This window comes from Haliotis cracherodii, unplaced genomic scaffold (genome assembly GCF_022045235.1).
Source record: "Haliotis cracherodii isolate W230 unplaced genomic scaffold, xgHalCrac1.p SCAF_8, whole genome shotgun sequence".
NCBI lineage: Eukaryota > Metazoa > Mollusca > Gastropoda > Lepetellida > Haliotidae > Haliotis > Haliotis cracherodii.
In genome coordinates this window covers 5612217-5629307 of record NW_027266341.1, presented here as the reverse complement: position 1 = coordinate 5629307, position 17091 = coordinate 5612217, and the positions used below count along the sequence as shown (strand labels likewise).

General features: G+C 42.6%; 1 protein-coding gene and 1 pseudogene across 4 annotated transcripts in view; one reads left to right on the top strand and one right to left on the bottom strand.

Annotated features, from left to right (window-relative positions):
- LOC139449881 (copper-transporting ATPase 1-like) overlaps positions 1-17091 on the top strand; it is a 54752-nt gene that overhangs the window by 25198 nt on the left and 12463 nt on the right. For all 4 annotated transcript variants that reach the window (XM_071231452.1, XM_071231451.1, XM_071231453.1 and 1 more), the window contains 14 exons: positions 238-1318; positions 1721-1909; positions 3145-3308; positions 4079-4240; positions 5069-5148; positions 5964-6195; positions 6575-6808; positions 7839-7979; positions 8815-8923; positions 12156-12280; positions 14826-14960; positions 15268-15459; positions 15873-16055; positions 16388-16598. In XM_071231452.1, the coding sequence (XP_071087553.1) occupies positions 238-1318; positions 1721-1909; positions 3145-3308; positions 4079-4240; positions 5069-5148; positions 5964-6195; positions 6575-6808; positions 7839-7979; positions 8815-8923; positions 12156-12280; positions 14826-14960; positions 15268-15459; positions 15873-16055; positions 16388-16598 (3238 nt within the window). The remainder of the gene's footprint in view (positions 1-237; positions 1319-1720; positions 1910-3144; positions 3309-4078; positions 4241-5068; positions 5149-5963; positions 6196-6574; positions 6809-7838; positions 7980-8814; positions 8924-12155; positions 12281-14825; positions 14961-15267; positions 15460-15872; positions 16056-16387; positions 16599-17091) is intronic.
- LOC139450177 (trichohyalin-like) lies at positions 12550-14565 on the bottom strand (annotated as a pseudogene).

Genomic DNA, 17091 nt, shown 5'->3' with positions numbered 1-17091 from the left:
TACTAGCCGGCCTTAGATATCTCTGACCACACCATAATGGTCAAGCCACTATTTTGAACATTTAAGATCTCCTTTTAAAATTACATTTTACAATCACATTTATTTCATTATTTTATTGCCAATCTGGAACATTTACCAGAATAAGTATTTTTGCTTATTTGATGAAGCTTACCATGTCAGCCAGCAACAAAATGTTGTTAGAATTTTCTTTGATGTCTTTTAAACCTTATTTTGCAGGTAATCCTTGAAGATAAGGAAGCTACCATAAAGTATAGGCCATCCGAGACAAGCCCCCCATACTTAGCAGAGAGGATAGACAACATGGGCTTTGAGGCCAAGGTCAAGGACATTCAAGGGTCAGCATATTCAAAGGGAGACAACTCTTCTGAAGCTGTCATTGATATCGTGGGGATGACATGCATGTCCTGTGTTCGTACAATCGAAAACAACATCAGCAAACTTGATGGCATCTACCATATTTCTGTCTCACTGGAGAAAAATTGCGCAGAAGTCGAATTTGATGCCCAGAAGCTGAATGCCTCCAAGATCAGTAGTGAGATTGATGAAATGGGCTTTGAGGCTAAAGTGCGACACAGCAGCTCTCGAAACCTGGCAACAAGGATTCATGTGGAGGGAATGACATGTCAGTCTTGCGTCCGCCATATTGAATCCCACATCGGCAAGAAGTCAGGAGTCATTGAAATCCGAGTGTCACTGGCAGACAAAGAGGCCTTCATCATATACGACCCAAAGGGTTCAAACCCTGATAAGCTTCGCGATGAAATTGATGAAATGGGATTTGAAGCCTCCCTTCCCCCTTCAGCCAGTGTGGATGAGTTCGAGGCCATTGCATCAAGGAAGACGTCTGGAGAAGCCGAATGTGTCATCGATATTGACGGCATGACATGTGGCTCATGTGTGAAAAACATTGAATCTAACATTTCCAACAAGAGGGGCATCAAAGGTATAAAGGTGTCGCTGGAGAACAAGAACGGGCTGGTACAATATGATCCTTCGGTAACAGATCCAGGAAAGATCGCAGCTATGATTGATGACATGGGATTCGGTGCTTCAGTGGCTGAAAGTCGTGGATCTTCAGACGAAGGACTGGCAACTGTACTGATCAACATCCGAGGTATGACGTGCAATTCATGTGTGAAGACCATCGAAGGAAAGATGGCCGAGCATCCTGGGATTAAGAATGTCAAGGTTTCTTTGGCCAATCAGGAAGGGGTGTTTGTTTACTATTTGAACAAAGTGACACCAGGCATGCTGTGTGCTGCTGTGGAAGATATGGGCTTTGAAGCAACAGCAGCAGGTTAGTCTTACATGATGCTCACAAGACTGATATGGTATGTGTATTGATTGTAAAGTTGCTATTTGATACATGAAAACTCAATACTTGCCATGTTAGGAGCCTTTTTCCATCATCATCATGATCAAAGAAAATGAAAAAAAAAACAATAACCAAAATATTTCAAGTAGATTTGATTTACAAAAAAAGGTGAAATAGTGTCACCAGGTATGTCAATGAAAAACGTGTTGGGATTTTTAGAAATTGAAAAATAGGCATTGTCTTCTATGAATTCAGAATGCAGAGAACAGCTCTTTTGTTTGGATATGTAGCACTACAATTTAACTCTGATCTATCTAAATCCAGAATTATGTTTTTCTGTAAATTAAAAAATATTCCAACTTACACAAGGTCACTGTCTTTCAGAGGGGCTACTGAATCCATCTCATGTTGGCTCATCGATACGGAGCTCGGCCAGTCAGGCTAGTATTGCACAGTCCAGCGTCCGCTTCCATGGAGAAGAGGAGGACCTGGAGAAGTGTTTCCTGGTTGTCCGAGGGATGACATGTGCCTCATGCGTCTCCACCATCGAGAAAAACGTCATCAAAGTAGAAGGTACAGCCTACACACTCCACAAATAGTCAATGGTATCAGGGGACAGTACACCAATCTCCAATTGTGGCCTCTTTATATTAAATTATTTGATGATTTTTCTTTCTAAACCATTTACAAGGTGGTTGAAATAAATTGAAATTTTCAACTATCATACGAATTGACCAAATGGATTGTGTGGTCAGGCTCGGTGACTGCATGTCATTGTACCAGTGTGAGATGTTGCTCATAATGTCAATCACTGGATTGTCTGGTCCAGATTTGATTATTTACTGGTCACTGTTATATATATGGCTGAAGTATTGCATAGTGTGGATTTAAGCAACAAAGTGATGTTAAGCCCAACTCCTCACTCTTAACAAGCTGACCCAGTGGTATAAGTTGACACTGTTAACTGTGAATAGTTGTGACCTTTTGCAATGCCAGGATCCACCATTTTGCCCTAATTATGAACTTTGATATATTTTAATTTTCCCAACCGCTCAATCTTTGATTACTGTATTCGACGTAATAAGCGCCCAGGGCACTCTCAAAATTAGAAATAGGGGGCTCTTATTGAAAAGATAAATTGAGTTGAAAGATAAATTTCGTGGTTTATGTACGACAGATATATTTTTCCAGAATTAAATGCCCATAATGAAGGGTGCATAAAACACACGAGTGCATATTATACGTGAATAAATAAGTCTTGTGTACATTGATCACTTAGAAGGGGTGCTGATTGGGATTGTTCAATAGCCAATATCTTAGCAAATATCGCCGTGGGCGCTTATTATGTCGATACGGTAATTATTAAAAAAAAATACATAACTACAAAATGCATTCCAAATAGTCATAAGAATTAATCTTAAAAAAAGTAATTATTCAAAAGCATTACATGTTATCTCTGGCAATGAAAAACCTCTTATAAAGAGAAGTATTTTCAGAAGTGAATACTTTTACATATACATTACTAAACATCCCTCTCTTTATGCAGAAATATATTTTATGCTTTACCATCAATTTGGAAATTATTCAATGCTGATTGGTCAATCAGATGTATCAAATGACAATAACCACGTTTGAATAAAACAGCTAATTTGGTGGCTGCATCACAATGGAAGTTAATGTTTATAGAAAAGTACTTCTTTCTCATCTTGAAATAGCTGCATGTACAATTAAAAGGTTACAAAATGCAGAGATGCGATTACTACAGTACTGTTGATGCTATACTGTCTCACTGTCTGACTTGAATGCAGGTGTGAAGAGTGTCCTGGTGGCACTAATGGCCCAGAAAGCGGAGGTGAAGTACGACCCAGAGTATATCCTCCCGTCTCAGATCGCCAACGCAATCAACGACTTGGGATTCTCAGCCACTGTGGTGGAACAGGAGGGGGATGGGCAGGGCGTGGTGGAACTCACTGTAAGTCCATCAAGGGAGAAGCTCCACCTTTTAATGTTTGAATATGTTTTACACTGTTTTAAAGATAGCTTTGATTTTTCTATGGCAATCTGTAGTATGACATCTTCCCGAGGCAAGAGAGTTAACTGACTTTAAAAGTCCAGTTTCCACCCTGGCTGAACTTGGCTGGAATTCCTGGGCTCGATGGTAGCGCTGCCAGTGGCTATTACGAGTTATGTCCCTTCTAAGCCTCTCCTATGGATCAATCAGATTCCGCCTCTCGTATCACTCGCATTTGCATTAAACAAAACAGCGGCGCCCAGTCAAGACGATCTGATCAATAATCAAGGTCTATAATGTGATAAAACGGATCTTACATCGTGAAATGCATCAAATCACGTGAGCACCTTGATTAAAAACATGAAAAGATTCAGAAAATATCTGTTGACGAGTTTGCGGTGCACATGATTTGCAAATCCTGCAATCGACCGAAATCTGCACGACAGTTTACGAACCGCATTTCGATTTCGTTGCGTGATTTTGATTGGACTATGCATAGACTCGTTAGTCCAGCCAAAATGTAACTCCATAATACCAGCCTAGTTCGGCAAGGGTGGAAACTGGACTTTTATAGTCAGTTTACTCTCTTGCTTCGGGAAGATGGTATTATGATGAAGTCATGAAACTTTTTGTGGATAGCATGTTCTTAATGATTACTTAAAAAAGAAATCCATCTCATGTTGTGAGGATGAAAATCTAATGATGATTGTATTATATCCGTTTGTTTCCAGATAACTGGAATGACATGTTCATCATGTGTTCACCTGATTGAGTCCAGCATGAGGAAGAAGCCAGGTATAATTTCTGCTGCTGTTGCACTCTCCACATCCACTGGCAAGTTCGTGTACGACACTGAGGTGACTGGACCACGCACTGTCATCGAGGCTGTCAAGGTTGGTAGTCCGATGCAAATATATTTCCCGTCGAACTAACAAAGGTTTTGTTTGTTTCATGTTTAATGCTGCCCTCTTCAGTATTCCAGCCATATGACAGTGGCCTTAAAAGAATAGAATCTGGACCGGTGATAATTAATATGAGCATCGATGTACACCATTGGGTACAATGACCAGAAATCTACCAAGACACCAAGCTTGATCACCTGATCCATTCAGTCATCAACAATGAAAGTCATAGGCTGATGGGGACCAGTGTTCTTTCCCAGAATGCCAACGGGGAAGGAAACTATGAATGACTAAAACCACATTCCTGTTTAAATCAGTCTTAAAGTTCACAGTTTGTGGTGGTTCCAGGGCGGAATAGGTCCTCAGAATAGGTCCCCAGAATAGGTCCCCAGAATAGGTCCCCAGAATAGGTCCCCAGTACAGGTCCCCAGAATAGGTCCTCAGTACAGGTCCCCAGAATAGGTCCCCAGAATAGGTCCTCAGTACAGGTCCCCAGAATAGGTCCCCAGAATAGGTCCCCAGAATAGGTCCCCAGTACCTCCAGCTTGTCATAATTGTAAAAGCCAAATAAAATGAGGATGAGTGGTCAGGCTTTGTGACTTGTCTAAGTCTGTGTACCCTGGTGTGGGGAATCTGTCATGCTATCAAACATGTGTTCCTAGGCCCAGATTGATTATTTGCAGGCAGATAAAGCTGGAATATTGTTGAATGCATCACAAACAAATATATCTCTGCTATATATGACTATAGTAATGGCACTATTGTCTGTGGAACTGATTGATATTATTCTATGTAGCTACTGTCATTATGTCTTTCCAGAGCCTGGGGTTTGATGCTTTTCTTATGACCGATGATGACAAGAAGGCAGCCAGATATGACCATCGACACGACATACGACGGTCAGTCTTGTTCTGAATATCTCTTCCCTCATACAAGCTTTAAACAAGCTGAAGCAAACAAGTCTTTTGTTGTCAATCTCTGTCTTCACTCTTCTACCTAGAGTTCAACCTAGTACCTCTGCACAGGCTCGCAAAATGTGATGACCATGGTTGTTAGGATTCACTCGCGTATTCAGTGAATCGAACCGTATCCATTCATGAATTGAATTTGTTATTCGTGGTCACTAGAATCAAATATTTATGAATATACAGTCATGTGAATCTACATACCCTGACCCTTAAAATATCCATAAGAACATATTATATGCATAGATTTCTTCAAAGACAACACTCTTTTATATTTAATTTGACAGTATTTTAGTCACTGGTCATTGTCGCATTTGAGCAGATTCTAGTACCTGGATAAGTGCAGTATATAAATGTGTAATAAATAATTAACAAACCATGTCAAATAACAAATTTTGTTGTTGTTTCGCTGAATATCATAAATAATACATCAACTGCTGACTTGTAATTGTATATTTGTGTTCGTTGCCCTATATTCATGATACGAATCGTATTCACCTAACAGTGTATTCATTGCAGCCCTAGAACTGATGACATGTCTTACAAAGTCCATTCAAGAAATAACATGTTTATCGTCCATTTCACTTGTTAGAAGTCTACACACTTAGGTAAACATGTGCCATGAAATGGTCAACTTTCATTGAGCAAAAATCAGCAAACATGAAACTCTTTTTCAAATTGTATATTTATCCCACTGAAAAACAGACTTGGCTTTGCTTTACAATACCTGTTTACTCTCCTCCCACCAGATGGCGCAACTCTTTTTTGCTGTCGCTGGTTTTCGGCATCCCAGCGATGACTGTGATGATGTACTTCATGTTCGCCTCCAAGCCCCAGCCTCATTCCCCCATGGGAGGCAACGACTCAAACAGTTCCACCACACCCATGCCAAAACATTCCGGTGGCCATTACCAGCTTATGATTCTGCCTGGTTTGTCAGTTGAGAACTTGCTTCTCTTCATCCTCGCCACACCAGTTCAGGTAAGTCAAAGCGTTCGGCTATAGTTTATCATTGTGATCAACATTCCACGTGAACTTATGGCAAAGTGGATTGTACATTGTGTGCCTGTCCAATATCGGTGTATTATGGGTTGACTACCTTTTGATGACTTCGCAGAACCAGCTGCGAGGATGAACCTGAAACTTTATAAGGACATCTAAAACTATATGAGGAGAAATTCATGGGTGTAATCTGTCTATTTTGTGACTACAGCTTCACAAGTACTGCTTAAAGTAGCCAAACTCCATTTCCAAATTGCACCAGAACGGGGGGATATGTCATTTCCTGATGACTCATCTTCATTTTGAACTGATAAGGAAATGCTTTTAAATGATTTTAATAGATATCTTACGTTTTCAGTTTATTGGGGGTCGGTACTTCTACATACAAGCATACAAAGCACTGAAGCATCGAGCAACAAACATGGATGTCCTGGTTGTCCTTGCAACCACAATATCCTATACATACTCCGTGATAGTCGTCATAGTTGCCATGGCACTGGAAGAGACACTAAGTCCAGTGACGTTCTTCGAGACGACCCCTATGTTGATGGTGTTCATAGCTCTTGGCAGATGGCTGGAACACGTAGCTAAGGTAATTTGTGATCCGAAGATAGAATGTAAGACAAGCAGTTGTTGTAATAACCCTCATCTGAAACATTGAATATCAAGGGGTGACGACATTGATTACTGGTACCTTCAGAGAAGACAGTGAGACCACGTGGTTCACCTTGGATCACACACTGAATAATCTCAAAATGAGTGCTAATAGTATTATGCTCTCTTTTATCATGACAGGTTATTTTTAAGTCCTTGCACAAGGTGTTTATAAACAAACAGCCACGATGCCTCTTGTAGGGAGAACTCATCTGATATCAGTGTGGAAACAAATTCTGAACTTCTAGTCGCAGTTTGGTGTAGAATGTGAATCTTTAATACCAAGTGCATTTGTAACTAAGCAGTTAAATAAATATATTGCAAATTTTTTCTTCTCATTGATGTCCAGCGTCCTATAGCACGACAGTTGTACGTAAGTCTATGTTAAAGTATGGGATTTACAATAGCCATATTGCTACGATGGCTTTGTGGAAAGGACACTAGGGGTTTGACTAGACTTGCTCAGAGGGTGATATTTGGCCCCAAGTCTGTGGCAAAATTCATTGAAAATTCCAAAATTAGAATTAAAATTTTTCTAAATCATTTTAATATATATGATTTTTTTGTTTTTAAGACCATTTAATAGGAAGAAGTTTTAATGCTTAGTTTCATATTATTGCATTGAATGTAATCTTGAAGTAGAGTTTTAAAATACCTCTGAAGTTAAGAAAATAAGAACTTAATAACAAAAATAATTTTTGAACAAAATGACAGTTATTTTCCCAATTTGCTCTGCCAACGGCACTTAATTTAGAATCCTGGACATATCTCAGGATGTGTATGACATCATGTAGGAATAGAATAGTGGGTAACTTGATTGCTTAAGAATTATTAAGATCGATAACTGCCTTGAAAAAGGAGATAATTGCCTTGAAAACAACTATTAAGTGTCTTTATTGTGGTGACTCTAGCTTTGTATGAGCCATGGTCTGTACGCATGGTAAAAGCACCGTGACTATCTCCCACAGGGCAAGACAAGCGAGGCTCTGGCTAAGCTGTTGTCTCTCCAGGCGTCTGAGGCTGTGCTTGTGGAACTGGACAAGGAGGGCAATGTCATCCGTGAAGAGACAATACAGGTGGACCTCGTACACAGGGGAGATTATCTCAAGGTGAGCACCTGCATCATGAAGGCTAGCCTGGATGTGTTGGCTGCCGGAGCTTCATCATGGTGCAAAGGAAAACACATGGGAATCTTTTCAATCTGATTGGTTAAAAGAGGTTTCATCTTTGGGATTGAATCCCAGAAATCTTTCTGACTATTCACTGCGAATGAATGTTCCATTTACTAAAAATATTTACTGTAATCTGCAACCAAGTCACTTTGTATTGGGGAACATAACTTTACTATGGCTATATGATTATTACTGTCTTCAAAATTAAGCATAAAAAACACGGTGTCCTTGTCATTACCTTCATGTTAAACATTTAAGATTTAGATGTCCCTAGATTCAAATACTATGGGAGCAAACTCCAGGGACCCCAGGAGTCCTCTTAGTTTTGGACAATTCATCATAATGAACTTGTATAATTTCAAATAATTGATTTACAGATGTCATTATCACTTCATCAATTGTTGACTGATACAAACCATCAGGTCATCTTTTTAGGGTAGCTGCCATGACAGTATACTTCAGTATGGACAGTATTCAGTATGTTGACATGGTATTTCCGGTGTTACTTGCTCACGGTAATGTCTTTATCATGGTGTGTATGATGCGCACCCCCTTCTACACAGCTGTGGTTTTTTTTGGAAAAAAAGTGTGCACTATACTCAAGAAAATACGGTATCTATATAGCATACTCTGTATGCTCCACTTGTACTGAGAATCTAGAAGCCCCCACCCTGATTGGTTGATTATGCTGTCAGTTCCAAGTAAACTGTCCAGGCACTGAATTATGTTTATTTCCAAACTGCGGCGCCCTGAGATTGTGACTTTGTTGTAGGTGGTTCCCGGGGAGAAGATTCCAGTTGATGCCCGAGTGATAGAGGGCACCTCCACATGTGACGAATCTCTCATCACTGGGGAGAGCATGCCAGTTCCAAAATCTGAAGGTGAGGGATTTCTGTTCCAGAGGTAAAACATGGAGTTTCTGTTTGTTTTCATTTTCTCATATCCTGCAGTCATTTCACTTCAACAGAGCATGTTGGTAGTTTTATCACACAAACATTGGACCAAGTGCAGATTCCAAGGCAGAATGGGTCCTGTGCTCCATGCTGAACTGGTGCCTTTTGCTATTTAGGAATTTTTTACGTTTCCATGTCAACAAGTTGGACTTACTATTGGGTAGAGTTCGTTTCAGGAGCATAACTCAAAACCCATTCAAAACTTTCTAACAAAACTTTGCATGTCTATCAGACTCATGCTGAACTGGTGCCTTTTGCTATTTAGGAATTTTACAAATTTATATTTTTTTACGTTTCCATGGCAACAAGTTGGACTTAGGTTCTTTTAGGGTGGTGTTCGTTTCCGGAGCGTAACTCTAAAACTGTTAAATACTTTCTTACAAAACTTTGCATGTCTACCAGGCACATACTGAACTGGTGCCTTTTGCTATTTAGGAATTTTTTTTTATATTATTTTTTAAGTTTCCATGGCAACAAGTTGGATTTAAGTTTTGATATAGGATGGGTTCACTTATGAAGTATAACAAATAAACTGTTAAATATTTCCTTACCAAACATTGCATGTCTACATATAAAGCACATACTGAACTGGTGCCATATGCGATATTAAGGAGTTTTAGAAATGTTTATTTTAGAATTTCCATTGCAGTTATTTTGACATTGGCTATGACAAATGTTGGGTCAGTTACCTGGTTTGGGACCATAACGTGTTAAAATGGGCGGGGGATATAGATGACTTCCTTGATTATACGCTTGATTAGTTATTGTTTCTTGTAATTTGTCATTTGTTTGCATGACAAAAACCCACAGAAACACACTTATTTTCCTTTTCATTTCATATGGATGCGACCATGGTGGATCTTTTGTGGGTAAACAATGTATGCTTCTTCAAGAACATTCAACTCTTGACTCATTACATACAGAATTGCACATTTACTTATGGTTACTTTACTGACAGCTGCCGGGGGGATATGTCATCTTTCTGATGACTTAGCCTAACTCTTGTTTTATCGAGTATAAATTTTAAGATATTGTAGAACTATGGGCCAGGTGCATGGTGGAATGTTTAAACAATTAACATAATGGCCAAGGGCCATGTGTAACAATGTGATAACAATGGTACATTTGTTTTATGTTAAACTATGACTGTTGTGACATTGTCAGAGCACCAGATCTTGAAAACCGTACCATATTTCTTCACCAAACTTGGCACATAGATAGGTCTAGTGGTGAACTGGTGTCTTTTGATAGTTGAGGATTTAAAAAAAAATTTTTCGAGTTTCCATGGCAATGACTTTTATTTAGACTGAAAATGGCGGTAGTCCTCGATTCTGGAGCAGATCTTGAAAACCGTACCATATTTTCTTTTTTGCTGTTCTGAGTAGTTCGTCAAGTTATGTGCTGAGAGAGTATGCAGTGTAATCAAGGCATGCAGTTTAACAATAGATGTTAGCTTGGCCAATCAGCAAATGAAGCTTCTGGCCAGGGGGCAATTTGTAGGTTACACAGGTCAGATACACTGTATTATAGATGACTGGTGAAACTAACAACTAATTGTATGTCATAAGTTTATGTAAAAACCTGAATTGAAATTAAAACAAATATTTTCAAAGACTACATCGTCCTCATTAGAGATACACAGAATGTGTCGGATGGCTCACCTGAGAGTGACAATGCTGACAGACTGAGGAAAGGTAGAAAAACTGAGAAAGGTAGAAATTTTCAGCGAACCTTGTTTTATGACTACACATGGTTGCAGCATTACTCAGGAAGAAATGACACCATGTCAGCTTTGTATAAATCATGGGAAATCTTATTCAATGACAAAGCTACTTTCTAATTTTATAACAAGTACCTTGAAGAGACATGCTAATCACAGTGATCACAAACAAACTGTTGAGGCTAATTATTTATGACATCGGATATTGTTGCTGCAATACGTAATATCTGAGAAAGATGCCATGCAGAATTTTTGTGTGTCACTAATGTTACTTGTGGACAGATATCCTGCATCAATAACCTGCATACCATGGGGTTTTAAGTTTTATTTGACCTCTCAGAAAGTGGCCCCCAAATTTTGAAAATGACCTTCTGTATTTATGCTGAAGAGGTTGCTGTCCCCTCTTGTTCAGTCTTGTGAGTGGTTTCCTGGTATGGATGGTACACTGTCCAGTGAGTGGTATCCTGGTATGGATGGTACACTGTCCAGTGAGTGGTATCCTGGTATGGATGGTACACTGTCCAGTGAGTGGTATCCTGGTATGGATGGTACACTGTCCAGTGAGTGGTATCCTGGTAGTGATGTAACACTGTCCAGTGAGTGGTATCCTGGTATGGATGGTACACTGTCCAGTGAGTGGTATCCTGGTATGGATGGTACACTGTCCAGTGAGTGGTATCCTGGTATGGATGGTACACTGTCCAGTGAGTGGTATCCTGGTATGGATGGTACACTGTCCAGTCAGTGGTATCCTGGTATGGGTGGTACACTGTCCAGTGAGTGGTATCCTGGTATGGATGGTACACTGTCCAGTGAGTGGTATCCTGGTAGTGATGTAACACTGTCCAGTGAGTGGTTTCCTGGTATGGATGGTACACTGTCCAGTGAGTGGTATCCTGGTATGGATGGTACACTGTCCAGTGAGTGGTTTCCTGGTATGGATGGTACACTGTCCAGTGAGTGGTATCCTGGTAGTGATGTAACACTGTCCAGTCAGTGGTTTCCTGGTATGGATGGTACACTGTCCAGTCAGTGGTATCCTGGTATGGGTGGTACACTGTCCAGTAGGTGGTATCCTGGTATGGATGGTACACTGTCCAGTGAGTGGTTTCCTGGTATGGATGGTACACTGTCCATTGAGTGGTATCCTGGTATGGATGGTACACTGTCCAGTTAGAGTGGTATCCTTGTATGGATGGTACACTGTCCAGTGAGTGGTTTCCTGGTATGGATGGTACACTGTCCATTGAGTGGTTTCCTGGTATGGATGGTACACTGTCCAGTTAGAGTGGTATCCTTGTATGGATGGTACACTGTCCAGTGAGTGGTTTCCTGGTATGGATGGTACACTGTCCAGTGAGTGGTATCCTGGTATGGATGGTACACTGTCCAGTGAGTGGTTTCCTGGTATGGATGGTACACTGTCCACTTGTTTTACAGGGAACTCTGTGATTGGGGGCTCCATCAACCAGAACGGGATGTTGATCATTGAGGCCACCCATGTCGGGGCAGACACCACCCTCTCCCAGATTGTCAAGCTAGTGGAGGAAGCACAGACTTCCAAGGTGTGATCTCTCTCCTTCCTGTAGTCCATCGCCTTGAAGACTTCTCTCCCTTATTGTAGTCTTACTCTCCTTCCTGTAGCCCCTCTCTCCTTCCTGTAGCCCGTCTCTCCTTCCTGTACCTTCTCTCTCCTTCCTGTGGCCCGTCTCTCCTTCCTGTACCTTCTCTCTCCTTCCTGTAGCCTTTCCTCTTCCTGTAGGCTCTCTCCCCTTCCTGTAGCCTCTCTCCCCTTCCTGTACCTTCTCTCTCCTTCCTGTAGCCTTTCCTCTTCCTATAGGCTCTCTCTCCTTCCTGTAGCCTCTCTCCTTCCTGTACCTTCTCTCTCCTTCCTGTAGCCTCTCTCCCCTTCCTGTACCTTCTCTCTCCTTCCTGTAGCCTTTCCTCTTCCTATAGGCTCTCTCTCCTTCCTGTAGCCTCTCTCCCCTTCCTGTAGTATCTCTCCCCTTCCTGTACCTTCTCTCTCCTTCCTGTAGCCTTTCCTCTTCCTATAGGCTCTCTCTCCTTCCTGTAGCCTCTCTCCCCTTCCTGTAGTATCTCTCCCCTTCCTGTACCTTCTCTCTCCTTCCTGTAGCCTCTCTCCCCTTCCTGTAGGCTCTCTCCCCTTCCTGTAGCCTCTCTCCTTCCTGTAGCCTCTCCCCTTCCTGTACCTTCTCTCTCCTTCCTGTAGCCTCTCTCCCCTTCCTGTACCTTCTCTCTCCTTCCTGTAGCCTTTCCTCTTCCTATAGGCTCTCTCTCCTTCCTGTAGCCTCTCTCCCCTTCCTGTAGTATCTCTCCCCTTCCTGTACCTTCTCTCTCCTTCCTGTAGCCTTTCCTCTTCCTATAGGCTCTCTCTCCTTCCTGTAGCCTCTCTCCCCTTCCTGTAGTATCTCTCCCCTTCCTGTACCTTCTCTCTCCTTCCTGTAGCCTCTCTCCCCTTCCTGTAGCCTCTCTCTCCTTCCTGTAGCCTCTCTCCCCTTCCTGTAGGCTCTCTCCCCTTCCTGTACCTTCTCTCTCCTTCCTGTAGCCTCTCTCTCCTTCCTGTAGCCTCTCTCCCCTTCCTGTAGCCTCTCTCCCCTTCCTGTAGTATCTCTCCCCTTCCTGTACCTTCTCTCTCCTTCCTGTAGCCTCTCTCCCCTTCCTGTACCTTCTCTCTCCTTCCTGTAGCCTCTCTCCCCTTCCTGTAGGCTCTCTCCCCTTCCTGTACCTTCTCTCTCCTTCCTGTAGCCTCTCTCTCCTTCCTGTAGCCTCTCTCCCCTTCCTGTAGCCTCTCTCCCCTTCCTGTAGGCTCTCTCCCCTTCCTGTACCTTCTCTCTCCTTCCTGTAGCCTCTTTCCCCTTCCTGTACCTTCTCTCTCCTTCCTGTAGCCTTTCCTCTTCCTATAGGCTCTCTCTCCTTCCTGTAGCCTCTCTCCCCTTCCTGTACCTTCTCTCTCCTTCCTGTAGCCTTTCCTCTTCCTGTAGGCTCTCTCCCCTTCCTGTAGCCTCTTTCCCCTTCCTGTACCTTCTCTCTCCTTCCTGTAGCCTTTCCTCTTCCTGTAGGCTCTCTCTCCTTCCTGTAGCCCGTCTCTCCTTCCTGTACCTTCTCTCTCCTTCCTGTAGCCTTTCCTCTTCCTGTAGGCTCTCTCCCCTTCCTGTAGCCTCTCTCCCCTTCCTGTACCTTCTCTCCCCTTCCTGTACCTTCTCTCCCCTTCCTGTAGCCTCTCTCCCCTTCCTGTACCTTCTCTCCCCTTCCTGTACCTTCTCTCCCCTTCCTGTAGGCTCTCTCCCCTTCCTGTAGCCTCTCTCCCCTTCCTGTACCTTCTCTCCCCTTCCTGTACCTTCTCTCCCCTTCCTGTAGGCTCTCTCCCCTTCCTGTACCTTCTCTCCCCTTCCTGTAGCCTCTCTCCCCTTCCTGTAGCCTCTCTCCCCTTCCTGTAGGCTCTCTCCCCTTCCTGTACCTTCTCTCTCCTTCCTGTAGCCTCTTTCCCCTTCCTGTACCTTCTCTCTCCTTCCTGTAGCCTTTCCTCTTCCTATAGGCTCTCTCCCCTTCCTGTAGCCTCTCTCCCCTTCCTGTAGCCTCTCTCCCCTTCCTGTACCTTCTCTCCCCTTCCTGTACCTTCTCTCCCCTTCCTGTACCTTCTCTCACCTTCCCATAGCCTCTCCCCTTCCTGTACCTTCTCTCCCCTTCCTGTACCTTCTCTCCCCTTCCTGTACCTTCTCTCACCTTCCCATAGCCTCTCCCCTTCCTGTACCTTCCCTCCCCTTCCTGTACCTTCTCTCCCCTTCCTGTACCTTCTCTCCCCTTCCTGTACCTTCTCTCACCTTCCCATAGCCTCTCCCCTTCCTGTAGCCTCTCTCCCCTTCTTGTAGCCTCTCTCCCCTTCCTGTACCTTCTCCCTCCTTCCCGTATCCTCTCCCCTTCCTGTAGTATCTCTCCTTCTATTAGCCTCTCTCTTTCCTGTAACAGTACAATCTCTCGGCTTCCTGTAGCACTATAATTTCTCTCTTCTCGTTTCCTTTCTTTTTATGCTGAATTTGTAAACCAATATTTTCAAAGTGTGGTCTAATGTGACTATATTACTGCCATCAGGCCCCAATACAGAACCTAGCAGACAAGATAGCTGGCTACTTCGTCCCCATCGTGTGTACCCTGTCTACCATCACACTCATCTGCTGGGTTATCATTGGATATGTGGACATCACAAACATAGATCCAGAGTTTATGGTGAGTTCCCTGTACAAGTTGGAAGCAGCCATTGCCTGAAGTTTGTACAGTGATATGTTTTCAGGCCAGGCAGGTAGTTCAACATTGGTATTTGGCCAGTGTTCCGTGACAGTGAAAAGAAATGAAGAAACAAACTTCTTTTTTATGTAGAGATTGTATTCAATAATTGCTCCATTCAGAACACCAGGACAAGGACAAGGACAAGGTATAAAACTGGCCCTTCTTGAATATTAAATGATCAATGGTAAACTAAGTGATGCTGTAGGAAGCATGTCTGTCTGCTCATACGCCATGATAATTGTTCCAGGAGAATGGTCCTGTTCTGAGGAGCGAGGTGATATTCCAGAAAGCTTTCCAGTATGCTATCACAGTACTCAGTATAGCATGCCCCTGTGCCCTGGGTCTTGCCACGCCCACGGCGGTGATGGTGGGGACAGGCGTCGGCGCCACTAACGGTATCCTCATCAAGGGAGGCGAGCCCCTGGAAACAACACACAAGGTACAGTGAAGGTCACATGTCACGAAGGCAACACCCTGTGACACTGTTTTTTATATGAATGAAACTGATTGACAGTGGCTGCCTAGCTGGGAGACAATTGTTTTATTTTTTTCATTTTTGTTCTTTTTCATGCTTTGAGAATGAAACTAAGTTATTTTGATGAATTGAATCATTTTTGTCCTGATGAAATACTATATTTTTTTATCAGAGATGTTTGGATTTCTTACCACATAACATTTCCATATATACAGGGATTTACCTGGGATTCCAAACTAAATTCAGGCAAACTGGAAAACAGTCATTATTTAGATCAAAATTGGAAGACTTGATATTCATATTCTCTTACTTTCAGAGGTATTTTGATATTACTTTTCGGCAAATTTAGCTGATACTTTTGATTTTCCTATCTTCAGGTTAAGTGTATCGTGTTTGACAAGACTGGCACGATCACAAAGGGCGTGCCGGAGGTGGCACGAGTTTCCCTGTTCGTGAAGGAGAATGTATGCTCCTTTGTCAAGCTACTGGCTATTGCCGGCACTGCTGAGAACAGCAGCGAGCACCCCATAGCTGCAGCCATAGTCAAGTATGCCAAAAAGGTAAGACCAGTGTCAGGAGCATGAAGCCAAAGGTCCTTGTCATAACCCAAATGTTGAAAATGGAATGTTTAGGGGTGCCTGAGATTGTAATACCATAAGAATAATCCTTAAGGACCTTAGGACTCCCTTTATTATGAACACAGTCTCTCTTATAGACTTTAGGTCCTTAAATATGAATAGTTGGTTAGGTAACATTCATCTCTCAAGTTCAGTTTCTTTTACACTATTTCATTTTTCCATTTACCTATAAATATGGCATTTTCAGGTTCTTTACAAAATGTACAGTTGTACCAGTGATCTGGTTTAGTATAAGTGTTCTCTTTGTGTGACAGACTCTGGCCAGTGAGGCGCTTGGAAAGGTTACAGACTTCCAGGCGGTGCCAGGATGTGGCCTCAAGTGTAAAGTGTCGCAGATAGAGACCCTCCTCAACAATGTTGACTTGGCCGGTGTAAACAACCGCAAGAACCAGTTTGGGAGCATCCGCATCAAGATAGATAATGTCCAGGGGGATAGCAGTGATGACTTGCCGCTCCAGATTGAGGGTAGGAAGTTAAATAAGCAGTGACTTGATGCAAAATGATAACATTGACATGAAACAGAATGAATGCAAGAAAATTATTGAAATTTATGTTTGTCTTATATCAAGGTAGAAGTATGAATGAGTGATTTGGGTTGAACACCGCTTTTAACAGTATTCCAGTTATATCACATCGTTTCGGCTTAATGTGGGAGGAAAGCCCGAAGTGATGCAGGTCTCGGACGTTTATCACCTTGGTGAAACCCACAAGTACGGGTATGGTACATAATCGGGGCATACTGGGATTCGAACCGACAAAAATAGGCTGCTTGTGTGCCCAGGGGACACAACTCAACACAGTGAGTCGTGGCCCTCAGACGACTGGGCCACCCATGCTCCCTATCAAGGTAGGAAGGGCAGTGACCCATGTAGCTCAGGCAAGACAACCTTTTAGTTACAGGGCCTGAGTTCACTGAACTACTTGTGTTACTAACTTTCCACTTCAGTAACACAACTTT